The 21,543-nt window shown below is 43.2% G+C and overlaps 1 protein-coding gene across 3 annotated transcripts in view; it reads right to left on the reverse strand.

The window, feature by feature from the left end:
* ITPR2 (inositol 1,4,5-trisphosphate receptor type 2) overlaps positions 1–21,543 on the reverse strand; it is a 243,975-nt gene that overhangs the window by 67,489 nt on the left and 154,943 nt on the right. For all 3 annotated transcript variants that reach the window (XM_071551613.1, XM_071551611.1, XM_071551614.1), the window contains 8 exons: positions 15,265–15,373; positions 13,357–13,544; positions 10,833–11,016; positions 10,015–10,271; positions 8,902–9,102; positions 6,088–6,198; positions 2,128–2,223; positions 1,388–1,507 (listed from right to left, as the gene is read on the reverse strand). In XM_071551613.1, coding sequence (XP_071407714.1) covers positions 1,388–1,507; positions 2,128–2,223; positions 6,088–6,198; positions 8,902–9,102; positions 10,015–10,271; positions 10,833–11,016; positions 13,357–13,544; positions 15,265–15,373 — 1,266 coding nt within the window. The remainder of the gene's footprint in view (positions 1–1,387; positions 1,508–2,127; positions 2,224–6,087; positions 6,199–8,901; positions 9,103–10,014; positions 10,272–10,832; positions 11,017–13,356; positions 13,545–15,264; positions 15,374–21,543) is intronic.

Consider the following 21,543-nt stretch of genomic DNA (forward strand, 5'->3'; position numbering starts at 1 on the left):
GAGAAGAAAAAGTGATCAGAAAAAGCCTGAGGGCACTAGAGCATAATTCGGTAGTGGAAGGAAGGGAATTCTAAAGGAGGAAGCAGTGAAAAGACCCAATTATTTTTATTGCCAAACTAGATCTAAAATAATAGGGATCTTCTTAACTAAAGTTCACTTGGTATCAAAATACACCAGTAATGATAACATGATTGATGATTTGATTGATATAGATGAGCTGCTAATGTTAAAAGCAAACAAAGCTAAGTGGTCAGAAACTGGTTTGCTCTGCATTGTTATTTCACACCAACAGAGCCTACCAAGTCCCTCTAAGCACCAACACAGACAGGATGTTCCCTGCAGGAGGGACCCTCTCAAGGTTTCTCCTCGAGGCCGAGATTCCTCACCACACCAGATTTCACCTGGCCATTGATTAATAGCATGCTGAACTCTGAAATATTAGCAAGGTGATATAAAGGAAAGATTGGGCACATATCCTTTAGACATAAACCAAGTCTGGGACTAAGTGTGGATCCAGCCACGCCTAAATTCCCCTCTGAAAGGAGCTGAGAGTGCAAGGGGGTCCTTTCTGAACCTCCTGACTCAACAAGGGGGTCTCCCTGCCAGTTTTGGCTGAGCCTGTCCTGTATGCAGCAAATTATTGAGTGTACCTTGCCTGGAAACTTGTCAAACCACTGCCACATTTACCATCAAACTTTCTAAATGGCTTATACCAACAAAATTTCTAAATTGTTTATACCAACAATTGTTTATTCCCCTGTACTCTGCATTGGTGAGGCCACACCTTGAGGGTTGTGTTCAGTTCTGGGCCCCTCAGTTCAGGCAAGAGATTGAGGGGCTGGAGCGGGGCCAGAGAAGAGCAACGAGGCTGGAGAAGGGACTGGAGCACAAGTGCTGTGGGGAGAGGCTGAGGGAGCTGGGGGTGTTTAGCCTGGAGAAGAGGAGGCTCAGAGGTGACCTCAGCACTGTCTGTAACTCCCTGAAGGGAAGTTCTGGCCAGGTGGGGGTTGGTCTCTTCTCCCAGGCACTCAGCAATAGGACAAGGGGGCACGGACTCAAGTTCTGCCAGGGGAAATTGAAGCTGGAGAGCAGAAAAAACTTCTTTGCAGAGAGAGTGCTCAGGCATTGGAATGGGCTGCCCAGAGAGGGGGTGGATTCCCCATCCCTGGAGGTTTTTAAACTGAGATTGGACATGGCACTGAGTCCCATGATCTGGTAAAGGGACTGGAGTTGGCCCAAGGGTTGGACTTGATGATCTCAGAGGTCTTTTCCAACCCAACTGATTCTATGATTCTACGATTCTCTCTCTACAGTGAAGGGCATCACTCTACCCATGACAATGTGGAGTTTAACCATGTAACATTTTTCTGGAAGCACTAAAACATACCTGATGTGCCAAAATATAGATGTTATGGCCAACATCTTTGGGGGAGATGCCATCATCTCCACTCTCCTCCTCGTGGTCACAGTCCAGGCCTTGGTTATAAGCATTCTTCATCACATCCACCTGGAACACAAAGCCAGGCAGGGACAGATGAAATGCAGGAAGGAAGGGGAAAGAACATTGTGTGCAAACACAGATCTCTCAGTTACTGCTGTGACACAGCCAGTTGGATTGGGAACAATTTTACCAGATTTCCAACCCATGTAAAGTCACTGGAGACCTGCACAAACATGGGGGTTGTTCCAAAATGCAGCAACAACTGTTTGCAAGTCCCTTTGTTCATGAGACATATATATAATGTACATTTATTATATATATTCTACGTCTACACATACATTTCTGTTAGCACTGTTTCACAAACTGTACAAGCTTCATTTGCCAGCCCTGACAAACTGTACTTGGAGACAGTCTACCAGAGGATGATAATTTAGTTAGGAAACAATTACAGAAAAGTGCTTGGAAGGGCTAAAAATAATGAAGTCGTAAAGACTGAAATCATGCATGCTTGATCCTTCTAAAGTACCTCTTGTGAATTAGTGCAATCCTGAGACATTGTGCCACCATACCCTGCCAACACTTCTCAGTTTAGATGCAGATCATTTAAAAAATGTTTTAATGACAGATTTTTTTTTTCCTTTTCTTTTTCAGCCAAAAAATTTATGAATATTCACAAGTTTTCTCACCAGTTCTCTTGGTCTCATGTTGAAAAGGATTCTTTCTGCATTCTCACTGTCTTGCCTGCTTTCCATAATAGCCAGCAGAAGCTTGGAGGCATTGTTCTGGAGAAAAAAACCAACAAGTTAATGCACATTTTAAATCTTCATGGATTAATGAACCTTGCATTTGTTTTAATTGAGATTATGGGGACCACTTTTTTAGTGGAGAAGATTTTAAACCACTTGCATGTTTTGTTTTACTGACATATTTAATAGGGGTTTTTCTCTCATTTTAATATATAAGACTGACTAACTCTATTTTGAAGAAGCATTTTAAACACTGAAAAAATATTTGATTTAAATACAGAGCCTTGCTGTAGACTGTGCACAAGAAATGAAATTCCACTTCCTTCCCTCATTGCCCACCTAGCAATTTTTGCCATGGCTTTCTATTAAAACAAGAATCAACAGAGGTAATTACAACACAAATCACACGAAAGGCTTCATCAATCAGGCAGGTTCCTTCCCCTTCGGTTTTGAAGAAGTCCAACTGGTTATTATTTGAAGGGCTGTAAAATAAACTGTTTTCATACATTCCTGGACTTTTGTTTCACTACCAAATATTCCTGGGGGAACACAGAAAGACAGAGGAAAAGGGCTCAGCTGCTTTTGGGACTGAGGCAAAAAAGAAAGAGGTTATTCTCCACAGGTTCAAGCAACTTGGGTTTTAAGCAGCCTTTGCCTGTCCAAGTTTTGATAACAGAGCTGAAAATATGGAGCACTGGAGGCCAACACAGTGATGACACACAAGTTGTAGTCCTCAGGGAAAGCCACCCATAACTGTCCAACTCAGAAGCATTTTGTATGTCCCAGTTTGAGTCCCACACTGCAGAAACACACAAGTTTCAAGTTTCAGAGCTAAAAGCCCAACGAGTTTCTTCTTGGTGGGCATAGAACTACTAAATCCAGACAGAGGGAAAGGACAACAGGTTAATTAAGATTCCTAAGAGAGCTGGATGCTTCCTTTTCTGCTGCAGTCTTGGTGACCAAGTTGTGGTAGCACTGGTGGGATCTCAAACTGAGGAAGAGGGAGGGGAACGTGACAGGTACCAGATGGCTTGAGAAGGAAGGGGAGGAGATGGTGGAGGAAGGTCCCAGTCTGCTCACTCCTGGCTGAGGAGGACTTTGAAGCCATTTCCCAGTGCTGACAACCCTGGGGATGGAGCCAAGCCTGCTGCAGCTTCCAGGGAATGAGGAAAGGCAGAGGATGGGTAGGGCTTTGGGTCATCAACATCCAGCTTCTTGCTACTGACTCAGCACAAGTGGCCTGGAATTACACAGGCAGGCATATCCTCCAGGATTTTTCCCTCAGGTCACTTGGCACCTGACCTTGAGATGCTCATTTGACTACTTATTCCTCATTTTCTGCATGCTTTGAGACCCTAGGATCTGATTCCTCAGAAAACCATGAGGAAAAGAGGCCCATTACTTGGAAAATACAGTAGAAAGTTCTTCATAGCACATTAATACTTTGAAAAATCAGTTTCAGGTTCTATTTCTGGCCTTCATTCCTTTTTACCTGGGTTGTCATCTCCTCTCCTCATAAAAATGTTGGGAAAATAATGAGTGAAGCAACTAGATAGAGCAGAGTAAGGTGCTGTGAGACAAACCAGGAAGACACTTGTGTTAGACTCTCTTTACCCTCAGCCTGACAACATCTCTTCATCCTGTCACTATACAGAGTGGAAGATATTGAGATTATCCTGAAACACAAATCACTAAGGAACGTCAGGGGGTCATACTCAAAATAAAATGGGGCAGAATAGAACATTTTCCATCTGTGGACTCAGGGAGTAGTGTCTAACCTGCTCAGTCAATGATTTGGGAGTCCACTGGAAAATATAATGCCACGAAGATGTAATTAAATACCACATCAAAAACTCTGTGCAAAACAGGGCATGGGAAAATGTAATTCTGCAGTTCCTTTACTTTGGTTGGGGGTGTCTAAGTTCAACATACAATATTCCCTGAAAACAGTGTCTGAGCTTGTTTGTATGTGTAAATGAATGAGCCCATATACTCTGAATTTTGGATTCACTGCAAAATTTATTGATTTGCAACTCCAAAGTCGCCTGTGAACACTGACAGAGAGTCACTGTTCAACATTACATGGTAAACTCGGTGCTTTATTATTTCAATGTGTTGTCACTCAAAACCAAACCCAGCAACTTCTTAATTTGGATCTAATTTCTTGAGATCACATCTGACCTGGCAACGTGTCCAGTTCTGAGCTCCCCAGCAGGAGGATGACATGGACTTAATGGAATGATCCAGCAAAAAGCCACAAAGAGGATTAAAGGAATGGAGCATTTTTCATATAAGGAGTCACTGAGAGTGTGGCTGTTCAGCCTGGAGTAAAGAGGGCTTAGAGGGACCTTATCAAGGTAGAAACACCTGATGGGAGGAATGTAGAAGAGAGAGCCAGACCCCTGTCAGTAGTGCCCAGTGAGGGAGCAAGAGACAGAATAACCCCCCATGAAATTCTATATAAACACGAAAAACCACTTTTATACAGTGAGAGTGACCAAGCACTTGAACAGGTCACCCAAATGGGTTGTGGAGTCTTCAGCTGTGGAGATACTCAACTGGACAGAGCCCTGGAAAACCTGGTCTAGGCTGACCCTGCTTGAGCAGGGGGTTTGCACAAGGTGACCTCAAGATCTCCCTTCTAAGCCAAGTGACTCTGTGATTCTGTAGAATCAGAATAATTTCCACAGTTTGAAACTCTGCCATCATTCACCTCAATTTCTGCTGTTTAAGGAACTGGAGTAAGGCACAGACAAACCTTCTCCGAACAAGCCACAGTGGTCCTTGCAGCTTTTCAGCTCTCTCTGAACTCCAGTTTTGGTTACTACACAGATGTTCTACAAGCACTTGCTGGCTTCATGATAATGGCACATCAAAATGCCACTGGAGTGAATGCAGCTACATCTTTACAGAGACTGAAATGTGGACTTCAAAAGAACTGTCTGCATGTTCAAAGTTAAATGTCTGCTTAAGTGTTTTGCTCGAGGGGGGCCTGAATTACATTGTCACTCAAACACATAATTACAGTTATTAAAGTCATATGTAAAGCACTGTGGATTCAGTTTCATTGTACACGATACACAGCTATATTAATTATTTTATTAGACATCCCTAACATTGCCAATATGATGCAATGCAGCCACCACAAAGTATTTGCTGGGCTGGGGAGGAAACAAACCATCTGCCATATAAAGACTTCATCTGGAAGGCAAGAAAAGGCAAACCCCAGGGCTCCTCCTGGACAGATTCTGACCTACTTGGCAGACAGGAGAGCTGCAGAGCTCCCCTCAGCATGGCAGGAGAAACCTATCGACAAGCCTACCCAACTCTCCACAGAATAAATTACATTAGAGGCCCTCCTGCTCTAGCCTTTGCCCTCACACTCTACACTTTGTGTCTCCCCTCAGAGAACACCAAGAAGGGAAATAAAATACAATCTACTTGAACCTTGTTTGCAACTTTATTTGACACTGCAGGTCATCTGAAGTATTATTCTTTTTCACAACGTCTTCTTCTCAAGTAATTTTTAAGAATTCTGTATGTAGAGGGAGTGCCAAAATTGCTACATGCCTGTACAGTGTTGCCATTTATCAGTCCAGGGAGATTTTACACCCACAACACAGACTTCTCATGTCCTGCCTGTTTGATGGGATTTTTTTCCAAAAAAAGCCCAGGGCATACTCCCAAACACAGCAGTGGGTCAAAAGGCCTGTGGCAGAGGGTCTGATAAGGACTCAGAAGCTGAGCTGAATTCATTTGCAATGTTTTTTTGCTTTTTTCAAAGGCTGCTGAGTATATAACACCACGGTAAGATTAAGTAAATGTCAGGTTGCCTGGAGCTCTCACATAGGTATGTCTTCTGTTCTCAAATTCAAATAAACAAATTTACATATACTGTACCTTCAGCTGAAGCACCAAGTCCATGCAGTATTTGCCAAGAGGGTTTATGTCATTCAGGATGAGTGCAATTATAATATCGATCCCATTGGACTCATGGGTGGCTATGCAGGTCTGCAAAACAAGAGAAGGGAATGGAATGGGGAGAGGGAGAGAAGGCAGGGAAAAAGGGAGACAGGAGAGTGGGAGGGAGGAAATATGCACATCAACAAATTTTTAAAAGAAAAAACCCCAGGATTTGAAAGATCTTGCAGCAAGAATGAACCTTCCAGCCAAAGCAGAGCAAACTGAAACATGGCACGAGAAGTTCTGAGGGAGGCTGGTACAGCCCCAGAACTGACCCCAAGGCTGCCAGCAGGGAAAACACACCTCTGGAAAAGGGTGGTGCCAGCCAAACTGTGCTCCCAGTAAATCATGCAGGGTTTGGCACCCAGTGGCACAAGAGCACTGCCAGATTCAGCTCAACACACATGCCAGACTCAGACATAAAAGACATGCCTGACTGTGAGCACAACCAAATGTGCACATCCAAACTCTTAACTTGCATTCAGCAACTGGCTTTAATACCACTGTTTTAGCATGAACTGTTTGCAAAGACTGAGGTCCTCTACAGACACCTGGAATGCACTGAAGGGAATTCCACAGAATCACGAAATTGTTTGTGTTTAAGGGACATTAAAGAGCATCTCACTCCAACCCCCTGCCATGGGCAGGGACACCTTCCACTAGCCCAGGTTGCTCAGAGCCCCATCCAGCCTGGCCTTGGACACTTCCAGGATGGGGCAGTCACAGCCTCTCTGCCCAACCTGTGCCAGGGACTCACCACCCTCACAGGGAGAAATATTTTTCCTAATATCCAATCTAACCCTGCTTTCTGTCAGTTTGAAGCCATTCCCCCTTGTCCTGTCACTCCAGGCCCTTGGAAATAGTCTCTCTCCATCTCGCCTGATAATCATGGAATTCTGGACAGGGAATTCCAAACTCTGTTTCGGACCAAGGGTACTGCCTAGATGCCTTTATAGCTGGAGTCCTGGACCTTCTAGGCCTTGTAAATAAGTGTCAGATATACAAAAGCCAAATAAAAAAGTATTTAATTCTAGCAGGTTTATAGGACAATAGGAAAGAAAACATTTTCCAGGAAGATGCAGAGAGGGGAAAAAATGACAGTGTTGAGTATTTGCCTCTGAAATACCTGAACTACACTTGCAGTTGGTGTGAACAAGTCTAAGTCACATCCTGAGTGACTTCCAGCCAGTAGGTCTAAGTAATGAAGTGCAACTAATCATTCCCTTCCACTGTCAGTGTTCCTCCAATGCTCCTCAAGGAAATTTCTTGGAAAAAACATGTTAACTTAGGGGTTTTTTTTCATCTCCAGTCCTGTAGTTTTGGGGGTTTTACAGTTGTTTTTCCCATTCATAAGTGGATTGAATATGACTGTTCAAAATTTAGTCCACTAAAGGATTTTTGTTTGTTTGTTTTTGAAGTAAAGGCAGTTGATTACCAGCAATGGCAATAACAGCCCTTTCCATTTCATTTGTGCACATGAATAAAAGAAGCATTAATATTGCATGCATGTCTTCAGCTACTTCTAGTATAAAGAGATTGTACTGCAATTTTGCCCACTGCAATTTTGCCATTGATAATCCATAGTAAAAACTCTGCTTTTTATACCAGTGTTACAACTTTACTGCAGTTCTCTTCAGATCAAATGTGGAATCATATAACACATTCTTTACCTCTCTGTGCTTCTTCAGCACAGCACCAAAGACACTTTCACCACAAGTCACAGCTGTATGACTTAAAAAGACTGAAGTGAGTGAGGCACAGAAGATCAGAAGCCTCATCTTTAGTTTCATCCATTTCACTACTGATATCATAATTAAAGATGTTGCTGGGGGGTATAGCAGGATGGTAAGTTAAACTTTATGGCAGACGTGAAATAAGGACCTGAAGGGAAGTTCTGGCCAGGTGGGGGTTGGTCTCTTCTCCCAGGCACTCAGCAATAAGACAAGGGGGCACGGGCTCAAGCTCTGTCAGGGGAAATTGAAGTTGGAGAGCAGAAAAAACTTCTTTGCAGAGAGAGTGCTCAGGCATTGGAATGGGCTGCCCAGAGAGGGGGTGGATTCCCCATCCCTGGAGGTTTTGAAACTGAGCTTGGCCATGGCACTGAGTGCCATGATCTGGTAAAGGGACTGGAGTTGGCCCAAGGGTTGGACTTGATGATCTTGGAGGTCTTTTCCAACACAATCCATTCTATGATTCTGTCATTCTATGGATGTGGCACTGAGTGAGAATCCACCACTTCTTGATCCAACCCCACTGTGATCACCAGCACAGAGACCTCCGTGCCCTGGGCTGGTGATCACAGTGGCGTTGGATCAAGGGTTGGACTTGATGATCTCGGAGGGCTTTTCCAACGCAATCAATTCTGTGATTCTATGAAATGTTAGCAACCCATATAAACACCAGCAAGGGCAGAATGTATGGAAATGAAGAAAACAAGACTGCCTTTGCAATGCACCTCCACAGCTGGGACTCCAAATGCAGCCTCACAAAGTGAGGTTTAAGCCACAGGCACAACATTAAACTCTCTCCAAAAAGGACTGGAAATCTTCAGTGGAAGCACACAGGAAGAGTCTCCTTTGAGTTCTGACCTAAAAGGGTTGCTCAGGCCTCATGAAAGCTTGTGTGTTAAGCCTAGACACAGCAGTTAGAGGGGAATTTATGTCATTAGCAACACTGACAGGTTCATGCCAAGCCCCCAGACCCCACACACTCAAGTATACTCTCCTGCATCCAGAAGTTTCTGAGCCCTACCTGGTTCTCATGGCACGGACCTTGGCAATACTCAGTCAAGCTTTCCAGCGTCTGGTTGACGAGAGCCACGTTCCTCTCATTGATGTAGAGCCCCAACAAGCCCAGCCCACCTGTTGTGCTTCCACAGATACAGTCCAAAAACTGAAGGGTCTCACAAACCAGGTTGTAATTTGTTTTATTGTTTTGGTGTCTTAAAAAATTCTGGTGGGTGGAGAAAATAAACACAAAAAATCGCAAAAATTTAAAATTAAAAATGAGAGAGAGACAGATGAGTCAAACATGGGTTTTTTCCAAGGGAAAGGGTACAATTTTTCCATGAAAAGGTATAACTTATGAGTGTATGACCATTGTACATAAGGTATTGAACTGCACTACATTATAGAAAATATATTGGGCCTCAGTGCAGCAATTGAGAACTACTATCTGATTAAAACAGTAGAGCAAGGAGGACTTAGGAAAGTGAATTTGCAAACAGCTGCACTGGTCTTAAGTGTCTTATATGTGTCCTGCATACCTGTCCCCAGCCATCCCTTTCTCTGGGAACTTGTTCCCACAGCTGAGCAGGTCTGGTGGCACATCACAGCCACTCCTGGGCTGTGTCAGCCCAAACAGCAGCTCAGCTTGAGCCACCCCCAAAACTGCTCTAAGGGAGGCTGCTGGACATGACACTGAGGTGTGTTCGTAGAACATTACTGGGGACAGTGATTTCTACCAAAAGAACTGACAGCAGGGACTCACATCTTAAAGCCTTCAACCATAACACCTTGGGAAAAACAGCAGCACCCAAACACTGCCCAGAAAGTTCCTGTGGCCTTCAAGTCCATGGTAAAGGACTCACCACTTGTGCACAAAAACCCTGCTAAGAGGGGCTCTCAGACAGTTCTCAATTCCATGTGGCTACGCTGCAGTCCCCAAGCAATTCTGAGGATGTAAACATGAGCTCAACCAAAGTGGTTCTTGGCAAGTGTTATTTTATCCTTGGACCAAAAGAAAAACAACATATTAGACACCTCTGTTCTGTTCAGGAGTCAGACCTGAGTGTGTTTTCCCTTCCTTCACAAAGCTGCATCCCCTGGAACACTCCCTTTGGATCTCAGCTCAAATCCACTTTACCTGGAGCTCTCGGTTGTGGTTTTCACACAGCAGCTGCAGAAATCTCAGTATTGGCTGCATTATGGCAATGGCAGGGCTCATGATTCCTTCTTCTGTGGACTTGTCTTCTGCATTTGCAGCATCTGTTCCTGAGCCCATCAGATCTATTTCTGGGTCCATTTCTCTTCGATACACAGAGTAAGCCTTGGATGTTGCTGAAGATGCTTCTGTTAACTGTCCTTTCATACCCTCTTTCAGATGCAGGGTTGAATCCTTAACTGAAAAAGAGATAATTTTCCTTCATTTTTGAAACTCTTTCTCTTCACTTGATTAAACAATAAGAAAACAATAATATTGAAAGCAACTTTTTCTTTGTTGGTGCCTAACTTTTCGAAGACCTCTAGGCAACTTCCAAAGAATATCAAAGCAACATTCATGCAGGGATGGCATGTTCCAAATAAACCACAAACCAGAGTGAAACAGAACATTAACACAAAAAGCCCTACTATTTCTCTCCCATATACAATAAATGATGAGAACAATGGATAGACCACAGGGTGGGAAATCAGTTCCTGTGCTTGCTCTTGTGAAATAGCCCCATTAGCAGCAGCCTCTACTTCTGCTTCTCTAAAAATATGGTTCTATATCTTTTATTGAGGCAAACTGGCATAGCTTCACTGATTTCATCAAAGCTAATTCCTTGTAGCCAGCCTGATGGGGACTATAATTTAGAGAAAACAGACAAAAGATGCAAATTAGCAACACTTACTATTAAATCTTATTGATCAACTCAACACAGTGGTGCAGTTTCAACACAATGCACTCCTCCACTCTTTTACCTCTCTTTTTGGGGACAGATATGGTGAGGTCAGTGTCATCCTCTTTCTTTTTGCTCCCCAGATCAATGGTGTTCACTGTCACTGTCGATCGGATCTCCTGCTGAGCAGCTTTCATTCGGTCATAGAGCACCTTGAAGAATTTTTCTGACTTTTTCTGCTCCTTCAGTTGCTGGTAAGTCGAATACTGGGGAAAAAAAAATTGTTTACATATCAATCTCCTAAGGAAGAATAAATACAAAAATACACTATTATTTGGTGAAAAAAATTATGAATAATTAATTTGCTAATACAGAATAAATGTTGGTCATTGCATGATTGGTTCTTTCACAAAGTGATACACAAGGCTGGTAACAAAGACTGATGATAACGTTTCAGAACTTGGGCAAAATGGTGAACACTGGTATTTGCAATCTTTAAAATGTCACAATATTATACTTGAACGTAAATTACTCTGTGACACTCTCCATTTCTGCAGGCTCACTACAGTCATCATATTCCATCTACAAATGGCAGTGAGAAGTAACTGGTATTATGTAACAACAAAAGAAAGCTGGAACATCTAATATGTAATATTATAGCTTGAATTATATTATTTTTGTGCTACACACAGGGTTTAATATTAAATAGTTAATATTTTAGGTTATTAAGTCCAGTCCCTTGGTATTACTGTCAAGCAAGCTGAGTGACATTTGCAACAGTTCACAAACTGTCTCTTAAAGTAAAAGCCTTTCACAGCCTCTAACAATTCATTTTAAAAAGCTGGAAAAAAAATTACCTACTTCCTTTATCATTTTCTGGATATTCTCTGAGGGTCACAGACCATATGATTTTTTTATAAAGTAAAGCTACAAAATGGGATTCCTCTCATTTAACTTTCATAGTGTTGCAATGAGGTGTAAGTTGGTTATTTTGGCTCCTTTCACAGGCAGCAATGAGATGTGGGGAAATGCAGGGAGCAGTTCACAGCAACTCTCTAACGGTGGATGAATTCCACCAAATGTTGCTGAGCGATTCTGTTCGGAGGGGCTCAGCTTTGCATGATTCAGCTCTAAGAGAATCAGCTCTAACCCCTCAAAGCCAAGGAAGGCTCCCTCCACTCCGATCCCGACGGAATACCGCACCCAGAGGAGAGGTGCAGACACCAGGAGGCTTGGTGGCAGAACAATCACACTTCATTGGGATCACTCGCTTTTATGGGCTCAGCAGGGAAGATTTTGGAACAAGGGGAGGAGTCAAGCTTCCCATTGGTCAGAAGGCATGCAAATGAAGGATTGAAAACCGACCGATAGGGGATGGGGTGGAACTTCACAATAAACCATTAGGGAGAAGTGGCGGGAAAGGAACCCTAGGGGATTATGGGAAGAAGAAACTTGGACAGGGAATGACTAAGGGAAAAATACGATGGGGAGGATGTTTATGATGCACTTTTAATTAAAGCTCTGATGTTAACCTGTCAACATTAGGGGCAGTAGAAATTGGAGAGTTCACAGCCTCGTAGGCCCAGTGCTTAAAATAGTCCTGCCATTTAGTGAATCCTGGGTCTTCTCCCACAACTCTCCTCCCTTCTGGTAACTCTGCTGGTCACAGTCAGGGATAAACAATCACAGAATCAGGGAATGTTTTGGGTTGGAAGGGACATTAAAGATCATCTCATTCCAGCCCCCTGCCATGGGCAGGGACACCTCCCACTCTCCCAGGTTGCTCAGAGCCCCATCCAGCCTGGCCTTGGACACTCCCAGGGATGGGGCAGCCACAGCTACTCTGCCCAACCTGTGCCAGGGCCTGCCCACCCTCACAGGGAAGAATTTCTTCCCAATATCCAATCGAACCCTGCTCTCTGTCAGTCTGAAGCCATTCCCCTTGTTCTGTCACTCCAGACCTTTGGAAACAGTCTCTCTCCATCTTCCCTGTAAGCTCCCTTCAGGCACTGCAAGGCCACAATGAGGTGACCCCAAAGCCTTCTCTGCTCCAGGCTGAACAATCCCAACTCTCCCAGCCTTTCCTCATCATCTCAGTTCTCTCTGTGTCCTCAATCATCTTATTTAGCTGAAGTTGGATGAGAGGGATAGAATAAAAACAAAAATCCACAGTTTAAAGCAGCTCTTTTCTATGGACTGGGATACTGGTCTTCTCAGCTGCCCAGTTTTCTTCCCTTTGGAGACTATGATAAATGTCCCTGAAGGTTTCCAGGAAATATTTTTTATTGCTATTATATACTTAAAAGGATAATTATTTTTGATTTGACAAAGAGTGATGTAAAATAAATGGAGACAGTGCCCACATGGGAAAGACCAGATTAAAAGAAGCACAAAGCAAGGGAGAGCTGAAAAACTTTTTCTTCTATTGAAGAGTCTACACTGTGAGATATTGCATAGTAATAGGGCATATTTACCTTTGTATTACAGTGAGACATATTACAGTGACAAACTTTTCACAGAACTCACAGCAAAAAGGTTCTTTTTATTTGTCTCCAGACTCTGCGCTTTCGAAAATCAATATGTGAATAAGGATATTAAATAAGTACCTGTGTTTGTGCATTTCCACCTTCCAGCAATGCAATTCCAAGCAAAATGCCTTCCGAGAAAATCCTGTCATTCCTGGTGTTTACTATAACATCTATCACCAGTTCTGAGGCCCCTTCTTTATCCAGAAGGCACTGAATATCAAACATGGTCACCCCAGACTTATCTGAGTCTTGTCCTGAAAAACCACCTGCAAATTAAGACACATACATCCCATTCATTGTTGACACATCTGGATGTGGAAATGTATCTCCTACTAGTAATGATGCACACAATAGCAAAGTAATAAATTTAGTTTGGAAATTCTGTTTCAGGCAAAATCCCCCTTGATAAGAACAAGATTTTTTTGTCTGAAACAGCAGTGCTGGGCTCTAAGAATGAGAAATAAAACAAGTCCCCCAACCATTGTTCTGTCATGACAGACAATAAGGAAGTTGGAAATGCAGTCACTGATTTGTTCACCGAACCCCTTGTTTAATTTTTAATTCCACCGCTGCACACACTAAACTGGGAGTGTGGTCAGTGCTCTGAGGCCACTTTTAAAGCTGCTCTTCAGTCTCAGGTCTCACCTGCACCAAGACTGTGTCCTGCTAAATCCACTCTGGTTATGGCCATGACCTCCCAGCCAAAGGCTGTTGCCAACACAACTCCTCAATCATTAACGTCATGATGACGTTCTTTAAGAACAGAGACCTGAGTTAATCCAAAGTAAAGGTGTGGGTTGAAGAAGTTTTGCTCAATTGCATTAGCTCATTAAATCAGCCATCTTTTATTATCACAGATAATCATCTTTCCTGCTGTACTTACCTCTGTAAAGATGTAACTGTGTCTACTTCATTAAGAAAAATATAGCACTGCTATAATCAGTCAGTACTACTTTGATTAATCTGATTTAAATGGTGTAGAATTTGCTTGTGATGAAGCCATACATACAATTTTTAGAGAGAACTAAAAGAAAAGTAAATTTTTACTCTCTTGTTTCTTAAGGGGAAAAATCTGGTGGGCAGGATATCAAAACTGAATATTTCCAGTGTCTACACTGAAAGAGTCATGGAGGATCAGTGGGGTAACATCTGGAAATGCCACAAATCTGAGCATGCCTTTAATATATGCTGAAAATGCAATGGCAGGTGTTTTGACCTGGCTCTGTACCCAATTTCTGCCTCACAGAAACCCAGACTATTCTGAGCTGAAAGGGACCCACAAGGCTCATCGAGTCCAACTCTTAAGTCAATGGCCCACACAGGGGATTGAACCCATGACCTTGGCATTATTAAAGCCAAGTTTTAACCAACTGAGCTAATTTATTTTGGGTTTGCTTAGAACCCATCCTACAGGAACCTTCTGTGGCTTCTACAAAAACAATACAAAAAAATTGGGTTATAATGGACCTGCAGAGATCATCTACTCAAACTTCCTGCTCAAGGTAGTTCCAGCAGGTTCATCAAGAACTGACACATTCTCGAGGGGATCTGTTCCATTGTCTAATCAGTGTCTTTGCAAGAAGCTTCCCTTTATATCATTTTTTTTCATGTATCAGTAAATGATCTAGAATTGTAAAAGAAACATTTAGTTTCCAGAAACAGCAACATCTCTGTTTAAACATTTTGTACTTTGCTGAACTTCTGGGTGCTGATTTACTGGTACCTACTTTGGTCCCTCCAAATGTCCTGTGCAGGGCCAGGAGTTGGGCTCAATGATCTTTGTGGGTCCCACAGAACCCATCTGAGACAAGTGGCTTCTTTTCAACTTAAAAATAGGAAAAGTCTGGTCCTACCTCTCTTCTGACCAGTTACAGAACACGTTTGATTTATTTACCAACTAAATCCCTGGAGCACTTCCAGTGTGCCTATTAGAAAAACCCCAGTGCTGCTAATTTTGTTCTCCTGAAGTGCTGTGTGTTGCTTTACCTCCCACTTGTGCAGTTTTGCTGTAGGTGGCACACAGGGGCCCATTCATGCCACTTCCATATTCCCCTTTAAAGTAGCGGTTCAGGAGTATTTTCCTCAAAGTGTTGCCCTTTAAGAGAAAGGTAAAAAGAAATAAGAGGAATGAGAGTTGTGGCCAATTTGCTTTGTTTCAAAAACAAGCTGTTGAACATAGATACATAATTTATTAGGCTTTTCCATTATAATTAGTAAGCACACAAATAGTAAATTTGTCCAGAAAACAAACATCTGATGGTCTTATCCAACAAAACCCATGGGAAGAATTCTAAAACAGTGTTGTATAAACTTTTTTTTTCTAAAGTTTCTTTTAAACATATTGATTATAAATAAAATACCTCCACCTCAAGAACTCTGACTGGCTATCTGCAAGATGTGTGCACTGAAACAAGTTCCATAAATAGCCAATGCTCTGCAGTCAGTGTGTCTGTGCCCTACCCTGCCATGGCAGTGCTTTCTTCCTATTTTCTGCAGCTGAGCAGTATCACTCCCTTTCCTCTGATCTCAGATAATCCAGCTGATCGTCTGAAAGAAGCTACATCACATGAAATATTAAAACAGATATATGACACTTGATAGAACAGCTTAAAAAGCACTCCCTGTATTGCCTTGTTCCTTGACTTCCAAAACCACAGCCAGTCAAAATTTGCATGCAGTTCCCTGAAGATCTTCCCTTTCATTTCACTTAATCCAACATGTCTTGTGTTGCAGAACATAAGAGCCAGGGGCACCAATTACTTGGCACTTTTATTGTGCCTTCAGTCTCCTGGAAACACCTGCAGTCAACATTCAGCTTTACAGAGGCAGAAGGTGACACAACAACTGGGGTATATGTGAAAACTAAGATTTTGTAAAGAAAAGAGTACCCAAGGTCTCTGATGATACCACAGAAGGGGAGAGTTGGTCATTTGAACAGCTTGGCAGCAAAATGGAACAACTCTTTCCTTACTTTTACTCGATTGGTTTTCACTACTTCACTGACCTCAGAGACAATGGGCTTGTGCACCCCAAACAAGTGCCCACACCGCAGGATTTTGTGTGTCATCTGACAACACAAACCAACCATTCTTTCCTAGTTCTCACAGTCTGGTGTTTTAATTTGATAGTCTGTACAGAGTTCCCTCAAACAGCCAAGAAACGTGCAAGGCCTCTGATAAAATACCAAAAGCTTTAAATGCAATGGCTGCAAGGAAAATAAATGTCACCTACACATCTGCAGTGCCAGGGAATTTATCAGGTGGGTTTTCTAGGTAAGCTTAAGCCACTGCAGAGGAAGACAAAGAACCAGAGGTCTCTGAGGAACTCACACAGAGACAGATTCCTTCCCAGCCTGGTTTCTGTTGGGGTTTAACCCTGCATGGATGGACAGGAAAGGCTAACCAAGCTCATAGGTAGTTTTGACATGGGTAAGAGCAGCAGTTCCTCCTGCTCAAATCCTGTCTCCATTTGTGCCCAAAATTCAGTCTTACAGGAAAGGGAATCTCATTTTCCACATCACCTGGAGAAGACAAACTGAGCAAAAAAAAGTTGCCACTGGAACTGAAAAACATGGACTAAGAAGCAGGATAAAGTCTCTTTGCAAGACTTCTCAGCCATATATCCCAAAATCATAAAACTGCATCACACAAATGGGATCACAGAGTAAAATCCTGTCCTAAATCCAGACTAGGACTCGACCCAGAACGGACACTGCCTTGAGACAAGACCTTTTGATCAGAAAGGCTGGCATTTGCCACACCGGTTGATCAACCCCTCAGTTTGAGTCAACACCTCCACCAGCAATCTTTGCAGTCTGTTGATGACTAATGGCAAATTATATAAACAGTCACGGTGCAGTCACGGGAAGCAACACCAAGGGCCATCTATATATAGTTAAGAATAGTACCTGTGGTCACCAGTTTTATTGTTCAATCCAAACAGCCTTGATTTTATCCAGCACAATGGTTAAGACCAACATAAAGCTTTTGACTAATAAAGTGAATGACTTACACTGGGCTCTGATTGTCTGGGAGCAAGTGACTGCTAGCACATCTCAGCTCTTCCTGCCTCCTTCCCTTCAGAGACACCAGGAGGAGCAGGAATGGGAAGATGCTTTTCCATCTGCAATGGAAAGGGGAATCCTGTTTCCCCCATACCCAAATTAAGGCACAGGACTCATTCCTTGTTCCAAGGACCAAGTCTTAATTATTAGGATCAACTTCCCATGAATTCAGACAACAGTTACAGAAGCCAAAGTGCCAGGAGTCAACAGGAGCCAACAGTGTGCCCAGGTGGCCAAGAAGGCCAAGGGGATCCTGGCCTGGATCCAAACTAGCGTGGCCAGCAGGCCCAGGGCAGCGACCCTTCCCCTGGACTCTGCCTTGGGGAGGCCACACCTTGAGTGTTGTGTTCAGTTCTGGGCCCCTCAGTTCAGGCAAGAGATTGAGGGGCTGGAGTGGGGCCAGAGAAGAGCAACAAGGCTGGAGAAGGGACTGGAGCACAAGTGCTGTGGGGAGAGGCTGAGGGAGCTGGAGGTGTTTAGCCTGGAGAAGAGGAGGCTCAGAGGTGACCTCAGCACTGTCTGGAACTGCCTGAAGGGAAGTTCTGGCCAGGTGGGGGTTGGTCTCTTCTCTCAGGCACTCAGCAATAGGACAAGGGGGCACGGGCTCAAGCTCTGCCAGGGGAAATTGAAATTGGAGAGCAGAAAAAACTTCTCTGCAGAGAGAGTGCTCAGGCATTGGAATGGGCTGCCCAGAGAGGGGGTGGATTCCCCATCCCTGGAGGTTTTGAAACTGAGCTTGGCCGTGGCACTGAGTGCCATGATCTGGTAAAGGGACTGGAGTTGGCCCAAGGGTTGGACTTGATCATCTTGGAGGTCTTTTCCAACCCAATCCATTTTATGATTCTGTGATTCTACGAGTCAGGGATGTGGTGACACCTCTGCTTTGCCCAACAGCTGTGCCAGAAACACGCCCTCAGGCTCAGCCCACACTCTGCAGACTCACAATCTTCATGCCCTCTGTGGTGACCTCAGGCAGCCCATATGACTTGCATGAGCCTCGTGAAATCAGCTGCTGCTACAAAGAGCAGAGCAGAGCAGCCCCACAAACTGGGGCTGGGAAACGCCCGAGAAAACACTCCGGGAATGTATCATCAACTCCGGTGGGAGGTACCACGCTGGAAAAGGCTGGAAAGACCCTGCTCCCAGAAAAAGTGCTGATTCTGCTGGTTATGCTTTGATGGGAATGCCAAAAACCACAGTCAAGAAGAGCCCCATCACGTGGATGACACAAATTTGCTGCCAGGGCGAGTGAGACAGCCGTGCCGTGCCGTCAATGGCCTTGCAAACTTAGCACAGCCACAGAATTAATGCTGCCTCAAAGCCACTGAGCACAGCAGCAGCATGAATAAGCAGTTTGCAGCAGCTATTACTGACACTCCTGTTGCTAAATCAGAGGCCAAAAAGAAAGGCACACGAGGCAGGGCAGTGCTATTTGCCCCCACTACGTTCCTGTGCGTGGCAGAAGTCCCGACCTTCCGAGCTGAACCTCTCCCCTGCTGCCAACAATACACTTTCTTTTAGAATTCTTATTAGGGGTATGGAAGTGGCATGTAAACATCACTCAGCTGACTGCAAGCCTTCCATAATGGCTAGAACATTGTATAGCTTGGGAAAAAACCCACAATGAAACATAACAGTGGTATTGTTGCTGATGAATGCCACTGCATTGTCCCTAACAAAAGCTCGGATAAAGGCTGAGGGCACAAGGAAGCAACAATTGGATATTGTTGTTGCAGTCTTAAATAGCTGGGGATTGACAGACAAAAGTTTCCAATAGGGAATAATTATTCCAATAGGAACATGTAGACACAAACAAATTACGTTTTCTCAGTCCGTGTTTCATTATACTCGTTGGTTTTCAACTTGATTTAAATGCCTCAATACAATGGTTTATTCACTTTGTTTCTCTGAGCCTGCAAAAGGCTGGGCCCACATAAGGGTGGGGTGTTCTGGGCCAGCAAGCAAGGGCTGAGAGGGATACCTAAGGCTCTGGTCTACACTGCCAAACATCATCTGTCCTGGCCCAAAGAACTCTGCACACTTCCTAAGAAATCAAAATTCTATCTATGATGTTCAAGGCCAGACTAGAGGATCTTGTGGTCTCCTCTGCTTCTCACTCTACATTAGCTCAGTTGGTTAAAACTTGGTTATAATAATGCCAAGGTCATGGGTTCAATCCCCTGTGTGGGCCACTGACTTAAGAGTTGGACTTGATGAGCCTTGTGGGTCCCTTTCAACTCAGAATAGTCTGGGATTCTGTGATTAAATAATGAAGTTGGAATACTCAGATTATCAGGGACAACACAGAAAAGGCAGCCACGTCCAACAAGTATTTCTGTGACACGATGGATCATGTTGTGAGTTTATTTCAGTATTAAACCAGAATGCTGCATGAAAATTAGGCATGTTAAGTCTTTACATTTGGATAACTTGCAGCCACACATAAAAGAGGAGCTGTCTGGGATCTCTGGTCCACCATTCTGGGTTTTCAGGAAGTTTGGAGCAGATACAAAATCCCAGAGAACTGGGAGAACTCTCACGTGCAATGCTACTTTTCTAAAAGTACATGGGAGTACTTTTTATAATTCTTACTGATATCCAACCCTCTGCAGTAAGTTTGATATCAATTTTGGAGAAAAAAAACAGAGAATATCTGACTTTGCATTCCATTAACACAAAATCAAAGGAAGCTACTAAAAACCAATGACAGTTTTAATACTGGCATCATGTTGTAATAATTGCCTCAATAAGGGTTTACAAAAACAGGCTTTCTGAAACTTCTGAAGATTATCTTCTGCTTTTGCTAATAATTAAAATATAATTCTGGTAAAGTTTGATAAACTGTGCAGTGTGACCCAATCATGTGAGTCAGAGTTTTTGATAAAGCCCATAAGGACAGTTACCAAATGGCTTAACAACTGACTGACAGAATTCAATGTGCAATTTAAAGCAAGAAAACAAGTGCAGAGGCTTCTAATGGACAATCTCATGAAAAGTATTTAGTGTCTGTCTGATTTGTTGTTTGGGTTTTTTTTCAATGAAGTGAAAGAATAAAGAAAATAATTATTAATAATGTTTAGAAAGGACACACAAAAATGGGGGGATGAGATCAAGTCACTACTAATAATTTAGGAAACTTTTATTAAGCAAACAGTATGAGCCTCATTGTGTCCAAACCTCTGCATATCTTAATAACAAAAAAATGCAGAACACAAAAAAATGAAAGATTCTGTTGTAGGAGGCCATGACGTTGGGGAAGAACGAAAGGTCTTGGGGGAAAAAAATGACAACTCCCCAAATCCCACGATTCTGAGAAGGACACCAAGAGCTGATATGCAGAGAGACTCTTCAGGGCCACGTTACTGCAGGAATCCCACACCACAAGTTGGGTGTCCACAACTCCAGAAGTTGCTGACAAACTGGATGAGGTTTGGAGAAGCTACATGAGAGTGATTAGAGGAAAAAAAACCCAAACATGCCCTCTCATCAGAAATTCAAGGCTCTCAATCTACTGAGCTAATCAGTCTAAGCATGAGCTCTGTTTCTCCCTCTCTACAGGAGAAATCTGATAATGGATGACTTCAGCCTAAAGATAAAAGGTGCAAGACATGCTGGTGAGAAGCTGAAGACGGAGAAAGTCAGCTAGAGAAGAAGCAGAGGGAGCTGGGTTGTTCAGTTTGTGGGTTAGGAATTTTATTTTTATTTTCTCTAACAGTAATGGCATTTAGCTATTGGAACAGCTTAAGAAGAGGTGTGATAGTCTGTACTGCTGGCAGTTACTAAACCACGACTAGGTGGCTTCTCAGACAGAAACTATTTGAAGATCTTGTGGTCTACATTAGGAGAACAAGCTGGGGGACAAAAATATGTCATCTCACATAATCTATGAAGACATCATGCCACCCTTTCCTGCAGTAAATATAGATGAGGTTAGAAGCCTGGCTTTCTATGAAGGCTGTTTAAAAAAACACCTCCTTCTCCGTGTTTCTTCTCGTAACTTATAATGAAATTTCTATTCTGCTTGGTCCGAGTGCCTGTTTCAGGATTACTTTTTTGTTGTTGCTTTTCACCCATTTTCAAACCACTTTGTTCCCTGATTTCTCTTGGACACAAAACACAGCAGGAGAAGTACTTTTGTGCGAGTGGCTTCTGTGAAGATGCAACACATGGAAGTTTTATGACCCTTTAAATTATGATCCAAC

Source organism: Pithys albifrons, chromosome 3, assembly GCF_047495875.1.
Source record: "Pithys albifrons albifrons isolate INPA30051 chromosome 3, PitAlb_v1, whole genome shotgun sequence".
Classification (NCBI taxonomy): domain Eukaryota; kingdom Metazoa; phylum Chordata; class Aves; order Passeriformes; family Thamnophilidae; genus Pithys; species Pithys albifrons.